General features: G+C 44.4%; 1 protein-coding gene across 1 annotated transcript in view; it reads right to left on the reverse strand.

The window, feature by feature from the left end:
• Positions 1–1,895: 1,895 nt before the first annotated feature.
• Positions 1,896–20,423, reverse strand: part of kmt2a (lysine (K)-specific methyltransferase 2A) — a 39,030-nt gene continuing 20,502 nt past the window's right edge. The window contains exons 15-34 of the mRNA XM_080888809.1: positions 19,757–19,867; positions 19,420–19,493; positions 16,176–16,390; positions 15,964–16,058; positions 15,739–15,876; positions 15,493–15,651; positions 15,247–15,358; positions 15,074–15,152; positions 14,769–14,929; positions 14,531–14,677; positions 11,791–14,431; positions 9,042–11,702; positions 8,471–8,539; positions 8,163–8,389; positions 7,939–8,013; positions 7,663–7,837; positions 7,376–7,483; positions 7,205–7,285; positions 6,945–7,074; positions 1,896–6,862 (exon numbers count right to left, since the gene is read on the reverse strand). Of these exons, the coding sequence (XP_080744935.1) occupies positions 6,587–6,862; positions 6,945–7,074; positions 7,205–7,285; positions 7,376–7,483; positions 7,663–7,837; positions 7,939–8,013; positions 8,163–8,389; positions 8,471–8,539; positions 9,042–11,702; positions 11,791–14,431; positions 14,531–14,677; positions 14,769–14,929; positions 15,074–15,152; positions 15,247–15,358; positions 15,493–15,651; positions 15,739–15,876; positions 15,964–16,058; positions 16,176–16,390; positions 19,420–19,493; positions 19,757–19,867 (7,734 nt within the window). The 3' untranslated portion in view covers positions 1,896–6,586. The remainder of the gene's footprint in view (positions 6,863–6,944; positions 7,075–7,204; positions 7,286–7,375; positions 7,484–7,662; positions 7,838–7,938; positions 8,014–8,162; positions 8,390–8,470; positions 8,540–9,041; positions 11,703–11,790; positions 14,432–14,530; positions 14,678–14,768; positions 14,930–15,073; positions 15,153–15,246; positions 15,359–15,492; positions 15,652–15,738; positions 15,877–15,963; positions 16,059–16,175; positions 16,391–19,419; positions 19,494–19,756; positions 19,868–20,423) is intronic.

The raw sequence follows: 20,423 nt of genomic DNA on the forward strand, positions 1-20,423 counted from the left end.
AATCAATCCATTTACTTCAGATTTTATGAGCCTTGGGAGACTTTGCCCTGGAATTCTGGCCCCTGTATGCTTGACACTCCTGCATTAGAGGGCTAAGAAACCCTTTGGGAATGCCCAAATTAACAACCTGGTTCATCCTTATAAAATGAATACACTGATGAGCTCAAAGTGGAAGATCACAAATTCACTCTGAGTTTGAGGTCAAAATAGATGCTTGTTACCCTTTTTAGTAAACAGCAGTTATACCAATGAAGCATTTGCTGTGGTTCAAAGCAGATTCTCAAAGTTACATTGGAGTAAACGGAATCACTTTGGGATTACTGATCTGTGGGTGGACTTTTTAAAAGGTCTGCTCTGAAAAATTAGGTACCTCACAGAAGGTACAAAATTATTCAAGCTTGATGTTCACTGTAGGAGAATAAAGTAGTATTAGTCATTCAGCACTTTTGTGACACTCCTCAAACAAACTGAAACGAACACTATTTAATCAGACTATTACATCAAGTCAGTTAAATTTCTGGAATATTGATTTGGTCAGTTAAATAGCCGTGGAGGTTATTAATCAGTTTCAGCTGCTTTGGTGTCAATGGAATTAACAACAGGTGCACTAGAGGGGCAGCAATGAGACAACCCCCAAAACAGGAATGATTTTCCAGCTGGAGGCCACTGACATTTTTCATGATTGTCCTTTTACAACTTTTGTATTTGGCTAGAGTCACTGTAACTAGTAGTAGCATGAAGGGATACCTGGACCCTGTAGAAGTTGCACAGGTAGTCCTCAAGGATGGCATATCAATATGTGCCTTTGCCAATAGGCTGTGTCTCCCAGCACAGTCTCAGAAGCATGGTGGAGATGACAGGAAACAGAGAGTTACTCTAGGGGAGATGGACAGGGCCATAGAAGGCCTTCAACCCATCAGTTGGACCAGTATCTGCTCCTCTGCAGGAGGAACCAGATGAGCACTGCCAGAGTGCCTTCAACAAGCCACTGGTGTGAACATCTGACCGAACAATCAGAATTGGACTTCATGTGACCTGAGAGCCTCTAGTGCAGCCTGTGCTCACACAGGCACTGCCTGGCTGCCATTTGCCATTGAATACCAGAATTAGCAAGCCAATCATTAGCACCCTGTGCTTTACACAGATGAGAGCAGGTTCAATCTGTGCTCATGGGACAGCAAGGGTCTGAAGAAGCTGTGGAGAATATTAAGTTGTCTGTACCATTGTTCAGCACTATCAGTTTGGTGGTGCTGAACATGAAGGTCCGGGTAGGCATATCAATGCAACGACACACAGACTTCTACAGGCAATAGCATCCTGACTGCCATTAGATATCAGGATGAAATCTTTGGACACATTGTCCGACTTTGTACAGGACCCACTCCCTGGTGCACAACTATGCCCACCACCATGTGGCGAGAGTATGCAGTCAATCCATGGAAAATCAAGGAATTGATACCATTGAGTGACTTAATCCATCACAACACCTTTGGGACATTGTTTCAGTCTCAGAATTCCAGGACCTCAGTGATGTCGTCTCATTAGGAGCATGCCCTAATGTTGTCAGGCATGCATAAAAGCACACTGGGTTCATACAAAATACCGATTAGCATTTTGAGTTGCTGCAATTAAATCTCAGCAGAATGAACAAAATCACTTTGATTATCGGGGTGTTTGATTTCAGCCCTCTGTGGACTGATCATTTTCATTTCCATCAAACAATGTGGCATCCTTTTTGTTCCTAACACATTACCCAGTCCATATCACCGCAAAGACCTGATTTTTCCCCCCATTGAGATCTGAAAAGTGTATATAAAAGCCAGAGTGTGCAATCCTTTACAAATCACATTTGAGTAAATGAGGCGAGAGACAGAGGAGTAAAGGAGACATGTTTATTATTTAAACTATCACTTAAATAAAAAAGTGCATAGAAAATAAACATGATTAGAAACTTTTCTTTTTACACTTATGTACAACTTTGTTTCCAAATTATACATTCAACCAAGTAGTTTGTGGTTTATTTTCACGGTGGTGGTTTTCCTTCATTTCGTTGATGTGTACAAAGAAAGATCGCCTGTTTTATGGGAGAAAATATGACTGCTGTGAATACCGTTATTACAGAGAGCGGGAAGAAAATGATAAGACAACGGCAGATAATCAAGGCGAAACAAACTAGCCCGTTCGTGATCCCTCTTTTCCACGTCCTACTGCGACACCGCAACCCACCCTAGGCTGATAACGTCTATACATGTGAAACAATCAGAAAAATTACAAATACAGATTTAAGTACTTGTCTGACCTCTCCAAAACCTTGATTTGTAAAAGAACAATTCAGGGTGGATGTTGCACGAAATAAATAAATTAAATGTTTTCAACATCAGCATTATGACTTTCTACAAAAAACAGTACATGATAAGTACAACCAAAAGCTTCATAGGAGAGAGAGATAAAGAGGTGGTCAGGGAGACGAGAGAGGTTTCCAACGTGAAAAAAAAACCTGATCAAAAAAAACCAAACAAACAAAAACAAACAAAACAAAAAATTAAATTAAAAGAAAAACGCCATTTTGGTGGTATCTTTAAAATCCTGGTAAGCCTCCACAAACCCATCTCCTAATTTTTACCGCATCAAGTAAGCAGTCTAAAAAGTCCCTGTTAAAACATTAAAAAAACTAAATTAAAAAAATAATAAAAGAAAATTAAAAAAGAAAAAACATTCACTACAACAACCAGAAAAAATGGATGACCTCAAGAAGTTCACAACCACATTAATACAGTTACATTTCTCATCACATTAAAAAAAAAACAACAAAAAACAAACAAACAAACAAGAAACTACCCCCCCCCCCCCCCTCCCCCAAAAAAGTTCCTTTCCAGAAATAAAACAAAAAGAACTGCAACGCTCCCTGCTGCTGCGGAGGAGGAGCGCTCACAGGCACAGCAAAACTGGTACTGGATATCAATATACAAAAGAGTGATGCACGTTAGATTCAGCGGATAGTACTGTAACACAAAACCATTATAGAGTACATTGAAACATTGCTATTAACCATTATAAATCTGCTGTTTTTGCTACTGTAACTAAGTTTGTCTGTCCATTCCATATATTGTATAGATACTAAAGTACAAGAAATTACTATGCATGTTTCCGTATAATATTGTTAAGTATTTATACTATAATTACAGATAATGACGTAGAAGTGCCACTGGTGTGGCGTGGTAAAATGAAGACCAAAGAAACAGCAGACAGCTTCCTTATTTGTATCTATGCCATTTTAAAAACGGTGAAATAAATGACTTGTCGTCAATAAACACACTCTGACCCTGAAAAAAGCAGAAGTGGCTCTCGTGAAGAGAGAGTCGTAGACAGAGCCCTTGGCGCCGGCCGACGCTAGCGTGAACTGTTTGAGCTAACCTGTTGTCCTACAGACAGAAAACACTGCCCGCTGTTTTACGCCTCAGTGTTAATCCCAGTGCTGAAATGAAACTGCTCCCTGGCTTTGAGGTCGTATCGACATGTCTTCCACATCTACCAGGGGTTGCTGACACGACAACTTAACAAAAAAAAAAAAAAACCAAACAAAAACCAAACAAACAAAAAAAAGCAACAAAAAAAACCCCTAAACGAATATAGCTGACAAAGCATCAACATCCACCCACGTTGGGTGATGTGGAGGAAGAATATACATTCATCGTTGACCTTTAGCAGCAGAACCCAGCAAGCCCGGTTGTCAGTGTAGGACTGTGTACGCCCGGCTGGCCCGCCGGCGGAGGCGTCAGGGCTCTCGGTGGGAAAGGCGCAGCCGAGGTTTGTACACGCCACACCGTCAGGAAGGAGAGGGCTGCTGGTGTGGTCCCTGCCTTCACTTTGTTGAAGTAAAACAATAAAAAATGTAAATAAAAACAGAGTCAAGTGCACTTTGCTAGAGCCTCAAACACCACTGTCGGAGTCATCAACACCAATCCATAAATTTGAAATATCAGGGCCTGTTGCACAAACTCAGAGACGGTCTGTGCTTCTGGTTTCAGTATTGGGAGCTTTTCCTACGCCTGTTCAGTGCCTGTGTCACAGCTAAAGTGCAACCCATTTTAGCTTCACTTTTACAAAACCAAATGAGAGGGTGGTTGAGGGGCGAGCCGCTAACAACCTTAAAAGGCGGCAATGAAGTCACGATGACGAATTCCTTAAAAGGGACAAACGGAGCAATCGGCTTCAGTTGCTCAGTGGAACCAGTCACTCTCTGTTTAAATACTGTTTAGGACGTGAAAGCTTTTAAGAGAGAAGAGGCATTTACGAACTGAGGTGAACCACGAGGAGACTGGATGAAGGTATAAGAACGATCTCAGACTGCTGGTGAGCATTGAAGAGCAGTCACCACAACACCATGCTTCTTTTAATGTATACAATGGCTCTAGTCGGATATGATGAGTGCTATAAGTAGCATTAAAATAAAGGCACCTCTTCATTATAGCCAAAGTCTTTGCAAGGACATAACGCCTTAAACTGACGGGAATCTTTGTGGGGTTTTTACATGTAAATATTTCATATATTGCCAATCGGCTGCAAGCCTATCGACCCTTGGCTCATTAGTGACCGAACCACTTTGATAGAATCGCCTCCATAAGGGCTCTATCCTCGGTTTGATGTGGTGTGGAGACAATAAGGCTGGAGAGAGGAGAAGTCGGCTATGGATCAACAATCTAAACTCTCTCTCTCAAGTGCATAATAGTAGTTCACATGACTGCCATACTGTCAGCTAGGACTGGAACAATTAAAATAATAATAATAATAATAATAATAATAATAATAATAATAATAATAATAATAACAACAACAACAACAACAAAATAATAAAAAAATGTCAGCTCTGACCAAACGGCCCAGGATAGATAAAAGAGCTACTGGTGGACTGAACTTAAATGGGGACCAAGCCATAGATAGACCAGCATCAGTCTTTGGAATCAAAGAAAACATTCAGGGTACGAATTTTAAAAAGAAAACAAAAACAATTATTAAAAAAAAAAAAAAAAAAAACTCTGGAAGGCAGCGGGATACAAAACATAGAGACCAAGTATTAGTGTTTGTAAACCCCTATTTTCTACAAAAATGGCAATAAAATAAATACAATTTTTTAAAAATATAAATACCATCATTAAGTGCTATTCACTAGTGAGTGCTTTTAAGGTTTTTTTTGTAGAAAAATATACATTATTTACATTTTTTTTTTTTTAAAAGCAAGCATGATATTTCCCTGTCCATAATAAAAAGACAAAGAGACAAGACTTTAGAAGACTTAATACAAATAAAAAAGAAATAATTTTTTTCCTCTTTTCTATCAGTATGTTTATCACAACAGGCCAAGAAGAAAACAAGCCGAGTGAAAAATTCAATTCAAGGGCGCAAAAGTTTGGTTCTCTTTGCTGCTGTAATTTGGAAAGTGACTCAAAAGTCCAAGCTTATACGATTACCCGAACGAGTTTGATAACAACAACAGCATGCACAAACTTGCAGACGTCTCTGCGTCTGGAAAACAGGCCCCAATCCCACAAAAATAAAGAAAAATCAATTATAAATACGTCTACTCAAGCACATCAGTAGGTTTCTCTGGTCCCTCGGCTGTCAGTCCACCAGAATCTCTAGCTGCCTCGCTCTCTCAGGCCAGAGGCTTCATCTCACTTTCATGTAGCTACCAAGCTGTCAGACTGAAAGTCAATTTTAAGATGGTATCAACCTCAGATATCATCCTTTACACAAACTGACAAAAACAAATCTTTTTCTCCCTTCTTTGTTATTTCCACTCTTCCTTCCTGTGGCGACTGCTCCCCCTAGTGTTTCAACCTGTACGGCTCTGATCAGGCTGCCATACACGAGCAGCTCCTATTTACAGTGTTAAATGTACACACCTACACACTTTTTTTTCCTTCTTCTTCTTTGGGAAAACAAAAAGTCAGATTAGGGGAAGGTTCCAGTAAAATCACAACAATTCTGAAGGCATCGAGGCACATTCAGACGGGGAGATGTGCATCAATAACAGTTGACACTTAGATCAACATGAAGAATAAAAGAATTTCTAACAATTTTCTAATTTTTACCTTTAGTAAAAGTCCCTTCAACAAATTGCACTTTGGTGTAAAATTGAACCAAGTTCTTTGATATTTTTTTTTCCTTCTGTGTTCACATCTGAGCACAAGTAGACCAAGACATTTAGAAAATTAAGGAGGATGGGCCAATGCATAAAAACAAAAATATAAATAAATTATGAAGGGGGAACTTTCTGACATGACTTTCTGACTCACCTCTGAGTGCCAAATGAAAGCGAGACATAAGGAGGCACAATATGTTGGTATTTCTACAAATGGCGCGTCCTCCCAAAAAATGGCCCTTCCTGCATATACAGTGCAACCGACAGCTGCTGAGCCTGCTGTGCTCAAAACCATCAGCGGAGGGCGCCGACGGAGCTCCTGGCCTGCTCGCAGCTGTGGTCCATCATAGACCAGACGCATGAAATCGCCACAAACCCGCGTGCTGCGGGTCATTGTGGTGCTTTTGCTCAACAGTCCTCGTTAAGGTCCTTCAGGTATGGGCATCAGTTGAGGAACTTGCGACACTTCTTTGCGCCGCAGTTGCACGGCAGCTTGTTGCTGGCGTCTTCGATGGGGAACTTGTAGTCATAGGTGAGCTCTTCCCCGCAGTAGATGCGGCGCGAGGCGAAGATGACGATGTGCTTCTGGCCGTCCACGGTGATCACCCGGGAGTAGCAGTTGGGCTCGCAGGAGTGGTTGATGAAGCGGGCAGCGTTGCCGTGCACCGTGGCATCCACCACCTCGTAGTCATCGATGCGAAACATGTAGCAGCCAATGCCCTTTGAGGAGAGAGAGGACAGTTTGTATAAATAATCGAGTTAAGCAAATGACGAAATCATCGGAAATCGTTCAAGTCCTCACCTTCCCATCGTAGTATTTCTCCCGTTTGTCAGTGAGCACAGACCGAATGACGTTCCCCGAGTATTCGATGACCATTTCTCCTGCTTCGATGGTTTTCTTGCAGAAGAGGCCGCGGCCATGGATAGGAGACCTGACGGGAGGATCATAACAGTGGACTGCTCTCAAAATTAAACAGGCAGCTATCTGTTATTTATCTGAGCACTGAAAAACAGCTGATAATAATAAAAATGATGACACAGATTTAACACCACTGATCTAACCTGTAGACTCCCACAGTCTCCTTCGAGGTGGCCTTGAGCTGTTTGAATCTCACAGCAAGTGGAAGCTCCATGGAGGCACGTCTGCGAAGGGAAAAAATTATGAATGTAATATTACATTTCTTTCTTTAAATAAAGCATAATCATTTTTACAAAAAATGAGTTTTTATTCACCTGGCAGTCCTGAGCTGCACTTCATCATCATCGTCTTCCTGCGGCCTATACTCAGGAGGTTGGCGATGTTTTGAGGCCAAGAAATTGAACATGTCGAATACTGACCTCCTGGTGGAACAAACAAGAATCTCAATAAGCAAAGCAGCATCCCTGGAAACAGTTATCTGTACGGTTTATTAACAGTGTGCATTATATAAAGTGCCATTTCTGCTCCGATTGACTTCTGGTTTCCTGACACGTGCTCTACAATTTCATGGTCAGAAGGTGTGTGTGTGTACCATACTGACCTGTGGTGGACTTCTGCACGAGCTGAGCCGTGGGGGTTGATGGGAGGTTCGTCCGTTTCCTCCGGTTTGTGGAAGCGGAAGCGATAGCTTCGACAGTGCCTGGTGCCGTACAGCTGCTCCAACAGGAAGACTACAGCCTCATGGACGACCCCGAGCATCCTCAGTCCATTCACACCTGGAAGGAGCGGAGAAACACCTTCATCATGAGGCTTTATTCAAGTATATATGTAAAGTACCTCTAGTTATTATTTCTACACTTTTAAAATTACACCTCACCTTCAAAGGAGAGCTTTTTGAGTCGTGCACTGGAGCGAGCTTCCTGCACTTTATCAGTGAGGGATTTCCAGGCCTCTGTAGGGGAACAGTCGGTATTTTATGCCCAGTGTGTGGTTTCGTTTTTGCAGACTTGATTAAAACATTTTTATTTTTTATCACAAAAGCAATTTAAATTTGAATTCGTTTTGCCAAAGCAGGCGCTACAATCAGTTGTTTTCTTTTACCTTCAATACTCTCACAGCGGATGTGGAACCCGTCCTCACTGCAGATTTCAAAGATGATACCCTTTTTGGGTTTACTGTCTAAACCGTTATCCCTGCTGTTGCCATCCTGGTCGGGCGGTGAGGTCACAGGAAGAGAGCCTGCTCCTCCAGTTGCATGAGGTTTGTCTTTTCCCACCACTTTCCCTGGTAAAACGTGTCCTTCGGATGTCTTCTTTTTACCAAGTACACTAGAAAAGATGCGAACCAAACATTAAAGCTATACCGTATGACGATTTTGAAAACAGGTGATTAATACCGATGCTTCATACCTCTTGTTGGTCGTCTTTTCCGGTGGCTTTCCTGTGTCCACTGGCTCAGAGGAGATCAGCTCTTTGGAGCTGGTTGGGGAGAGGATGGGAAAGGTTGGAGTGTTTTTGCATTTTACTGAACAAAAGTGGGTTGCTTGAACAGCTGTTACGTGGTTAAGTCAAACAGTATAGCTATGATAAATAGAGCAACCATCATCAATAAAGAAGTTCAGTCCAGTTGACATATCGTTAGCTTCATAGCATAATTGCCTAAGTCATTTGACTAAGTCAATGACTTAGGCACTTATGCTATGAAGCTAACGATATTTAACTTCTGTGTCTGAAGACACACTGAAAACTATTCTGTGCAAAAAAACAAACACACAAAGCCCACATTCATTTAGGCGAGACATCTGAAGAACACAACATACTTTAACCATTCGTTCCACGAAGAAATGAATCCCAAACTTAGACATTTTTTCAAATATTCTGAACACAGTCAAAATTGAAATTTCTTCCCATTATTACGGTACGTGAAAGTAACATAAAAACGATTTCTTGGCTACAAGTCACAGGTCTGTTAGTGTCTCACCTTGGGTTAGAGGATGGGTGCTGTCCTGCAGGGTTGCTGAAATGTTCCTCAGGCAGAGAGGCCTTAAGCTTCTTCCCGCTGCTTACATCTAGACTCTGCCTGCTCCTCTTCCCTTTCTGTTTGCCTTTCTCTGCTCCTGAAACTGCAGCTGCTGCTGACACTACTGTGGAGGTAGGTGGCATATGCTCTGATAACTTGGAAATAGGAGTTGTTCTACTGCTCTGGGAGTGCATGGATGTCCGTGTTTGCGTGAACACTCCAACAACACGTCCCTTGGTGGGACTTAGAGGGGTGGATGGAGCAGGAGCTAAAGTAACAGTGCTGTTTCCACATGAGTCCACAAGCTGGGGTCTGTTAATGGGTTGAGACTGATGTTGTAAGTGAACACTGCTGGCGTCTGTCTCTCCTTGCTGGTTGACAGCCATGCTGATAGTCTGTTGGGAGGGCAGGACGCAGATGCTGCTAGCTATTGATGTCTGAACAGGGGAGCTTAGCTGTGACATCAGAGGAGCTCCTCCTGCTGACTGAAGGACCACAGACTGATCTGACAGGCCCAGGGCGTGTGGACTTGCTTTAAAAAGGAGGTTGCTAATCTGCCCTGTGATCTCAGTTGAGCTGAGAACAGGGGTGGAGAGTGATACTGATCCTGGGGCAAGAAGTCCAGCTGCGCCACTAGGGGGAACAGACACAACATTTAACACTGACTGGCTGGGGTTCAAGCCAGAGACTGAGCAAGGTAGGAGATGAGCAGAGGAATCGTGGCTCAGGATACCAGGCTGGGCAGTACCAGAAAGCCTCTGCTGAAGGAGAGTAGTGGGATCTAAGTACATCACCCCGCCGGATTTTGGTCTCTTGATTATATTGGGCATCTTGCGTTGAGAAGTGGAGAGAGTGCTTAACTCAACTAGGCCACCAGGTTGACCGGGGATGCTTGCAGTAATCTGAGGGGAAGACAGGTTGATGAGGGTCATATTGGGAGGGCCTACTTCAGACGGGGCCAGAGTGGGCTGGTTACGGGAGCGCCCTGACTTTTTGCTTTTTCTTGGCAGAAGACGAGAAATGGGCCTCTTCTTGCCATGAGCAGAGGCAAGTACAGTCGGGGAAGAGGTGAGAGAGGACGGACTCGACACTATGGCAACACTGGGACCTAACTCGTGTGGTCGACCGGCCTCCGAGACCAGAATCTGGGACTGGTCGTGGGACTGAGACGGCAAACCAATGAGAAGTCCTGAGGTGGTGCTAGGGATTCCTGTCTGAAAGCCTGTCTGTGTGGGTCCTGTGAAGGTGTGAATCTGAGAGGGGTGAGGCATGGTACCCAGAACTTTGCCCCCAGCAGGAAATATTGATTGGGTTGAAGACAAGCCAGTATTTAACCCCGTGGTAAGTGTCATGGAGCTTAGCACTGCAGGCGAGCTAGAATCCATCACTCCTGTTGCACTAATCTTTTGGGTGACACCATTAGGGACAGTCTGGAGGACATAGAAAGGCTGGAATTGTTGATTGACTAAAATAAGCTTATCAGGACCTGGTTTGATGACTGCTGGGCTGGACACTTGAGCCTGGGAAGGTCCTGGGCCTGGTGCTGGACTGGCGCTGCCTGCAGCTGCTGCCGCTGAAGTCGGGAGGTATTTCTGACCCTGAAGAGGCAGCGAGGGTGAACTTGGCAAGCCGGGAGTACCAGAACTCCTCGGAATATCCTGGTTAGCTGGTGCCTCAACTACCTGGCCAATAGCAGGGCTAGGAATAAACTGCTCAGGAGTCATATGACCTTCTGAGACCTGCGTATCCCTGTTTGCCAACGACGTACCATCATGCTGATTCTCTGATGGTGACACGCCTGGCCCCGCTCTCTTTTTGTCCCCACTCTTTTCCCCGCTGATGGTCTCTGTGTCCGAGTTCAAGCCCAGCATGGTGCGGTCTGAGGTATTTGAGATGAGACTCCCAGCGCTGTGGTTCTGACTGGTGCTGACAGTCGGGCTGCGTGTGGTCAGGACAGAGAGGTCAGACGGCAGCTCCAAAGGAAGATACGGCTCCTCCACAGATATTGAGCTATTGACACTACTCTCTACGACCCCTCCGCTTTCCGCACTGGGCAGCGGCTCGGAGAAGTCATCAAACAGAATGTCTTTACGTCTGTTGACATCCACTCCAACATAGCTCTCATCCAGCAGCAGCTCAGAAGAAGATGGCTCAGACTGCTGACCCAGAGCTGGCAATGACATAGAGGGGGTGTTCAGGACAAACTCCATAATATCTGATGGCAAAATGTTCCCACAGTCATCACTGTTGTTGTTGTCAGAGTCGGATTTAAGCAGGTCTGTGCTGAGGGACAGCTGGGCCTCGAGAGGATCCTGACCCTGACTCTGCGGCTGGGACTTGACCCCACCTCCGAGTGGAAGACAATTTTCCTTCTGATTTTTTCTGCCTTCTCGGGTGTTTCCACTAACTGCTCCGCCACTGCTGTCGGCCTCTTTGCTTGACTCGTGGGAGTCGGCCTTCTCAGTGTGTCTCTCTCTGCCTCTCCTCTTGGGAGTGCTTTTATGTGTGGTGGAAGAGGACGTGGCTGTAGTGGTTGTGGTGCTGGTGGTGCAGATGCTGGTATCACTCTCCGACCCATCATCGACGCCATCAAGCTGGCCGATACGCTGCTTGCCCAAGGTCCTGTTAGGCACAGCAAAGCACACATCAGATTATCAGAGTCAAGGAGATATTTCAGATAATTCACTTCATAAAATATGTGTCTACTTACAAAGCGCTCAGCATGTCCTCTTCAGCTTTTTGCTGAGCCCTTCGTTGCTGCTGCTCCTCGTCCTTTAGAAAACGCTGAAGCTGGGATCCTCTTCCCAGACACTGGTCTAATCCTTCTATAGATGGCAGGCCCTCACCAGGATTAATTATTGTTCGAGTGAAGTTGTAGTAATAAGGATCCTTACCCCTATGTTTCATTCCACTGTCTTCATCCTCTCCACTGTCTCCAGATGAAGATGTGGTGCTCATATCGTCCGCTCCATCGACCTGCCCCTCAGCTGACTTCTTGCGGCCACCCGTCCTCCTCTTAACCACAGTCCCGGCTCCGTCACCGCTGCCATAAAAAGGAAGGTCTTCCTCACCATACGAGCGAACCCCATAGAAAGGCGTGAGACCGAAAAACATGTTGGAGCGTGCGCGTGCGCTGCGTCGAGGGTAACGCCGCTTGGCCGACCCTGATCCGTCACTGTCATCTTCGTGATGTTTATCCTCCATACCCCTGTCATGGTCATCTTCGGGGCCAACGCCCTCATCCTCAGTGCCTTGCACGTGGAGACCGTGGTGGTCTCTGAGCTCTCCGCGTGGGCGCTCTTTATGCAGTTCCTCTTCCTCTGTGTGAGTCTGGGTGTCAGATTCAGAGCTGTCACTGCTGCTGGCAGAGGAGAAGAGAACAGTACATGCGGAGCGATGACCCCCCTGGCCAGCAGGAGAGACTATGGGGGCAGTGGTTGTGGGGCAGGAGGACGAAGAAATACTAGTAACGGTGGTGGTCCCATTAGGGTCACTCTTAATATCAGTCTTTAGTGGAGCTGTAGCTGGGGGTTTAATTGATCGCTTTTTCTCTCTGGAGGACAATGAAAGCTGGTTAGTTGCTTGCTTGCTGTGAGACTGTGAAGAGGTCTTCATAGTCTGGTGCAAGCTGTCCAGGCTGGAACTGTTCTTCCTCTCTGGACAGGAGTAACTGTCTCTGTTCTTTGAGGATGACCTGTCCCCACCCTGGGTATCGTGCTTCTCTCCCTGAGCCTTCCCATGGCCTTTGGTGCTGTTTCCTAGCATTGGAGCTTTGCTTTTGCTGCTGTTGTGAGAAGTAGGGTTGGTAGCGTGCGTGTTGGAGCTGCCGGCAGCTTTAGCATTATTGTTGAGAAGGGGAATCTTGTTGCTGATGTTGACGTTTTGAAAGGTCTTCTCTCTGTCACGGTCTTTGGACACATCTCTGCTGCCTGCTGTTTTAACTTTGGGGTGTTTATCTTTGGCAGCTGAGGCTGCAGCTGGAGAGGCCAGGTGCACGGAGCCTCGTTTAACAGCATCATCCTCCGCTGACGTCCTCGAAGGCCACAGAGGCTTTGCGGTCGCTGCCGTGCCTGAACCTGACGAGTACTCGTTTGATTTCCGTGTACTGGACTTCTGAAATGGAGGCTGCGGGGAGCCGGATTTTCCAACAACAGAGTCCTTATGGAGTGATGATGATATTAAATTTCCAGTGCTGCTACTACTCTCCTTCCCTGAGCTGGGCTTGTCCTTGTTCTGGTTATTGTTGGACGCTGGGCTGGACCTCTGACGAGGCAACAAACTGAGGCTTGCCGAAACATCCTGATCTTTGCTTCCATGTTTCCCTTGCTTGTCTGTCTGCTTGGTGCTGCCACTTCTCTGCTGGCTTGTGTGAACAGCAGTGCCAACGGGAGGGGAAGACTGGCCTGAGCCTGCAGGTCCCAGTCTTGGGTTCTTACTCTCTCCTCCAGAGTGTTTAGACTGGCTGTTTGCGTTACTGTCCTTCCCTGAGCCAGAGTCTTTGTTTCTCTCTGTGCTTCTATAACTGGAATCTCTCGACGGAGGTCTGCCCTTGTCAGCATCTCTGCTGGATGATCTGTCTTTACCTTGGCCTGAGTCTTTTCCTGTTTCCCTGCTATATGGTCTATACTTTTCAGAGTCCCGTAGTCCTGTATCTCTATTCAGTGACCTACCTTTGTCCATATCCTTATAGCTGGGATCTCTAGAGGATGACTTACTTTTGTCAGTTTCTCTAATGCTTGATTCTCTGCTCGCCTGTTTTCCCTTCTCAGTGTCTCTGTTTGTTTGTCTCCCCTTTTCGGAATCTCTTAAATGATCTCTACTGATCGGTCTGCCTCTGTCAAAGTCTTTCAGACCAGAGTCTTTACTCAGCGGCCTCCTCTTTTCTGGCTCTTTGGTTGACATTTGGTTCCGGTCAGAGTCTTTCTGCCCAGGTTCTCTGGATGATCTACTCTTGTCAGTATCCTTAGAGTCACGCTCTCGACTCGGGAGTCTCCCCTTGTCTGCCTCTCTCGTCGCTTGGTCTCGGGAAGGTTGCTGTTTGTTTCTGTCCGAGGAGAAGTGTCGACCTCTTTCTTCGTCTTTTTGAAGTGGGCTCCTTGCTGAGTCTTTGCTGAAGTGTTTGGACTTTTCGGGGTCCCTGGCGGGGGAGGGAATGAGTGGAGGGGGTGAGGTCAGGGGTCGTGACAAAATGTGAGATGTGGCGGTGATTCCTCTCTGTCTGTTAAGATGCTGGGGCGGAGGGGAGAGGGAAGGCGAGCTGTGACGACGTGAATCAATATTCCGCGTACCGGGATTCACCAGGGAGTCTCCCACTGTCACAATCTCGTGACTTTGGGGCTGTGAAGAACCTCCTAAAATAAAATAAAAGAACTGTTAAATTCAGACTAATTAAGCCAAATAATCAGTTTGAAATCAAAGTTTTAAGTGAAAAAAAGGCTGCACATTTGTACCTGGAGATGGCATGGGACGAGGACCTATTGACCGTTGACAAGGGGGGTAGCTGGGATGTCGGTTCCTGGTGTAAACCCTGAGCTTGGGGGTGTTGGCAGGGGAAAGTGTGTCAGAGCGCCTTGGTGATTCAAATGGATCAGGAAAGTCTAGAAGTGAAAAAGAAAGAGAAATGCATTAGCACATTATAGCTCTGAATATGGTTCTCACTGTAACACACACATTTCTGAACTATGTTACCTGTTAAGGAAGGTGGGCTGTGTGCTATTGTGCGATTCTCCTCAGGAGCCATCATGTTCTTTAGATCAGAATCTGCCACTGGAGGGTGACAAACTAGGATCTTGCAGGTATACACGCAGCGTTTTCGTGCATCTAAAGTACTCCAGTACACCCTCGAACACCTGCAAAGACAATTTATTTAGTTGAGCAAAGATGGCAGCTTCCTTCGCCAATCAGCAATTTAACTGCACAGAGCAAAATAACACTGGCTTTTAAAACAGCAAAAAGACTTTAAGATAAAGGTTAAAAGCAACAACAAAACTCACTGGTATCCCACAGGAAAGAGTTTGCGTTTGCAGTCTGAGAGTTCAGTTAGTATTCCCAAACAATCAATTGCCATCGAGCCTGAAATGATGATATTTAAATCAGCGGTCAGCAGAGCAGGAACTGCGAAAGGTCAGGGAAATGTCACAAAAGAATGTACCAGCAATCAACCTACCAATCATCATGTGGACATTTTCAGGCTCCAGTCCTGCCAGCCACTTCCTCCTGAGATTAATGCCCTCCATGTCCACCAGGATCCTGCGGGTCACCTCAAACCCAGACACCACCTCAAGAAAAAGTACATAAACAGAAAAGGTAAAGAGAGAACTGAGAATCTAAAGTCAAAGCCCTGGCATCGCATGGTTTTTCCACGCAAAACACCTAAGTGTGCTTTTAGTGATATATAATGAGATTTCCTTACTTCTCCTTTGATGAGGTCCCTGTGCTTTGGACAGTAGACTTTTTTATCTTCCAGGAAGCTGCAGTGGCACTGGCGGGCACACATGAAGTGGTAGTTACTGGTGCAAGAGGTAAGGCAGCAGCTAACGGTGGCTCCTGGCTTTTGACACTTCTCACACCGCTAAAAGAAAGTACAAATTGTAAACGTCCAATAAAGGTGCACTGAAAAAGAGTGGAAGATTATAAGGCACTAAGTGTTCTGGTTTACCAGCTGTTTTCCCCTGAGAACAGCCATATGAACATTTTTCAAAGACCCGTCATCATCCTCGAAGACCTCTGCGGACCACAGAGCACAATTCACATGGGACCACTCATTCTGACCGATGTACAGCAGCCTGCCTCCCTCCTAAAACAAAGAAAAGAGTGAAAAGTAAGAAAGACTCAACCTTGCGGTCTGCGTCCTGAATTTTGCTGCTACCGGTAAGGCACTCACATTGGTGTTCTCGTCTCCATACTTCAGGCACAGGACGCACTGCCTGTTATCTGTGACGCCTGGTGGAGGAGGGAGCTCTGGGCTGTCCTCGCGATCTGGAGAGAAAGCAAGAATTCAAACGCAGCTTGAATCTATATGAAAACCAGTCGACAAAGCAGCGTGCAAAACAGCACGCACGCAGGCATTAGTAACATATTTGTAGTCCGCCTTACCAGGCGAGAGTAGGGGCGGTGGGAGTATAGAGGGAAGTAGCGGAGGAGAGGAGGCCGGAGAATCAGGTTCGCCGGGGGTCTTGGGCTGGGGAGCAGGGATGATCTTCTTCATGAAGTGTGGGTGCTCAGCACGGGAAAGCTCCTGTCTCTCCTGCCACTGGGCGTAGTTGTGGTCTAGGGACGGCGGCAGCACAGCGTTGGGGAGGAGCCCACTGCTGTGGAACAACAACAGAGACGGGCACCATTACCTGGCAACCTATCAGCAATGAAACTGATTGGGGGGGAAAAAAGCACATTTATTTTTGTTTTGTTGCAAATGACCCCATGTCACATAAGCAACTGATGACAAAATATGATCACGATTTGTTACGTGGGTTTAACCTGCACCCAGTAAAGATATAGCAGATGATGTGGATAAATAATGTCGGGTTTTTCAATAAATAAATGTAAACCATCTGCTTCATTGAATCAACACAAGTTATCAGCAAACGGTGAGAAAAAGCCTTTTATTCCCGTTCATGTGTTCTTTCTGATTCATTAGTTGACTGCCACATTTAGAATAGGTCATTGCCATTGGAATATATTGTGTGACAAGTAATATCTACCCCTATGGTACAGATGATATGCTGGAGCTGTTTTTTTAAGATACTAAAAAAATAAATAAAGTCTGAGCAGCAAGTGAGCAGTGACACCCATGTTAAATAACCACATTCGAGGAGTTCTGCCAAGTCAAGAAAGCCTGGGTAATTGGTGTGATGTAAAGTCTCACACTTAATAAGCCAGCAGAGGCTTCTAAAAGCAAATCCACCCAGCAATGGCCACAGGATACAGAAGAATCATTGGTTTCCTTGACTGGAGCACTGATAAATAACACAATGAACTAAACTGACAAGCAAACCGCAATTAGACCACAAGTATTTATCAGCGAGTCTTCAATTGAAATATGACACTGTTACGGTTTCCCCTTCAAACAATGCCCGAAGGCAAAGCAGAAGAAATAGTCTGAGAAAGCAGAGCGACTGAGAAAGTTGGTGAATGGATATGTGTCAGAAAAACTCCAACATGCAGAGCAGTAAATTTCCATCAACTGTCTATTTAAAGACTGAAAAGTTAGGGGGGAAAAGTCAACTTGTAGCTATTCCCTCTAAAAAATGTCAATGTTCTTCTCTCTGTACACATGAGGACAAAGTATTTAAATTAAAAGCAGGGGATTTTAAACACAGCATTTCCAAATGTACTAGTTTTCTTCAGAAAAAACACAATACTAGAATAATTTCAGGGAAAAAAATAATTACCAGGTTCAGTATTATTAGCACAAACCACAAACCACTGCTGTAAAGTGATGGGATTTAACTTTGCAATGCTCAAAGCTTGTAAAATCAAGTTTAAACTCAGGGTCATCTTCCAAATAACACACAATATAAAAACATCAGCAAGGGTTTGAGCTGTAACTTGAGAAAACATCATGTCAAAAACTAAAGAAATCAGTTTAGACTTCAGAAAAAGAACTGTTGATGCTCACAAAGCAGGAAACAGATATATAAAGTCACCACAGTGTTTCCAAGTGTCATGAACAGGAGTGAGAGGTATCATCAAGAAATTCAAGGAGAGCCAAACAGAACAGATCCAGCCTGGCAGATGTAGGAAGCAAAAGATTTCAGACTACAAAACGACTGCAGACCAAAAAACCCCTCAAATTCTGCATAAAGAGACACCTTTGCACCAGACTGAAGTATATTAAGAAATCCTTTGGTAGGATGAGAGTAAACTAGAGCACTTTGGCCACAAAGACGATGATTATATTAGGAGAAAGAAGCGAGAGGCATACAACCCAAAGAAAACGGTGGAGTGAAGCACGGTGGTGGGAGTATGATGCTGTGGGGATGTTTCAGTGCATCTGGAACTGGGAGAATCTCGTCAAGGTGAAGGAATCATGATGAAAGAAGGATATGTGAAGATTTTGATAGAAAACCCAACGCAGTCACCAAAAAACCCCAAAAACCGGGGTCTGGGTTGTTGCTCTGTCTTCGACCGATAACCCAAAACATCCATCCCTCTTGGTGAACGACCTCCAGAAGACCAAAGTGAATGTTACTAACTGGTATGCAGGCTGCTATCAGGCCAAAGTGACTGACTATTGACTATTAGCATCGTGGGAGCAAATAATTCTGACCCTCATAATTTTTGGTTTCTGTGAAATAATTTTGTTCCTGTGTGGAAAATAAAAGTAGGATGTTTGGAAGTGCTGTGTTTCAAAATTCCATTAAAAATGATTACAAGGGGAAAAAATAATCCTGCCCTTATCTATTAATAATATGAGTTCTTCAGTACAATAACAATAATATTAATTCTTAGCACAAAGGCATGACATGACATGCTCATATGTCATGTGACTGGAAATAACTACAGTTTATCTCTGTGATCCTGTCTTCTTCTGTCTTTAAAAACAGCACTAGGTATTGTATAGTATTGTATATAGTATAGCCTGGGACCTTTAACAGCCACTGCCAGAAGGAAATGTTGTATCAGCGATATTCTCCACTCAATCATCAGTTGATCAAGTTGTTAAAAAAAAGTCTGGATTGAAGTGTTTTAGCTCCCTATGTTTGAAAACAACAAAACGATTTCCTTTACCAATCAACGAGACACACGGACTATCACATGACACCGTGATCTCAGCCCTTAGTTTGCATTTCCATTAAATATCTCGGTGGATGTTTGTACAGCAAACCCACACGTTTTATTCTTTTCAGTTCACAGCGCTCTGGTTCCCTCCTATATACAGATGATGATACGATGCCTCCCAAAGAAACCACATCTTGCTTCTCATTTCAATAATTACAGACCAGCAGCTCTTGAAAACTGCAGTTCTCTGAGGTTTTTGGACAGGCTCACTTTACACAAGTATTAAAGTGAAATCTTCTTCTCTGTAATTACAAACATAACTTGCGATACAAGTTTAGAAAATCGTGGCAAATAAAACACTTCACACAGTATATTAAGACTGAAAGCACTGCCTTCTGGGTGGCATTGCTTAGCTACTGAATTTCAGATTTTGCTCATATTAGTCTGAGCTCATTTTAACTTCATTTTAGCAAATCTTTTGTTGGTTATTTTAAATGCATTTAAATAATTATCAAGAACCAGAAACACTTCTGAGTGCCAATACGAGCCAATCGGAACAGGTAGTGAACACTCTCGTATGAGCTCTTGCATTTGCTAAGGTATAACGACAGACACTCACTTGGCAGAGACTTTTTGGCTTTCCCAGAATCTGGACTCTTTCACTTTGAACCATGGAAAGGTTCGGTCCATTTGCTGAAACAGAGAATGAATTCCATTAACGTTACACATCAGCCTACTCAAGCACTTGTGCAGACCTGCATTTGGAAGCGATCGTGAATGTCGTTGGCGCAGCTTTAACTCGATTAGGACAATTAACCTGTAACTGATGAAGGAAGAAGAAAACGCTTCTCACAATGTCTACGTAAACGTGTGTTTCGCTGTTGTCATTTAACCTCATTTATGCTTGCTGTGTTTCCAGCCGTGCCATGAGACTTGAGCTGATCTGAACTTCTTACCCGGATGAAAAAGGACTTGACCATGCTGTTGGCTTTCCTGCTCTCAGGTTGGCCTCCGTCACTGTTGATGGCTGTCTGAATGATTCGCACGATGTCATCGCTAAACTCCAGCTGGGAGAGAAATGATGAACACAAATGGCACACAATTAAGCTAATGAACATTGGTGGAAAGGACATTATCTCAGCCATCTGTGTTAATTTCCCATTACACAGCACAGGTCTGACTAGGGAGTCAAGATGTGGCTACACATACCAGATTAAAATCAAATATCAAACATGCTCTAAAGTAGGGCTGGGCTATATCATACCGTTCACGGTATGATGACACATGATGAGTAATTTTGGGCAACGATAGGAAAATGAAATATCGCGATAGAATATGGGTAAAATGCGCTTGCGCAGTGCCTATGTTTACATACGCACATGGCGGCGACGCAGAATGAGAAGAGCAAAAGTGGATCGTTAAATGAAACGGATGAACCAGAATTGGTTTGTAAAAATGCTGCAGCTTCAGTGGTGTGGAACTGGTTTAGCTTTCAACCGTCAGATACACATCAAAGCACTATTTTTGGTAGAGCATGCTAGCGAGCCGTCGTTATTACCGTGTTGTTTGGAAAATACGGCACACTTAAAATCAATCCTTTTATTTTTCTGAAAATCGACAGTG

Source organism: Rhamphochromis sp. 'chilingali' (genome assembly GCF_963969265.1).
Source record: "Rhamphochromis sp. 'chilingali' genome assembly, chromosome: 8".
NCBI classification, from domain to species: Eukaryota; Metazoa; Chordata; class Actinopteri; order Cichliformes; family Cichlidae; genus Rhamphochromis; species Rhamphochromis sp. 'chilingali'.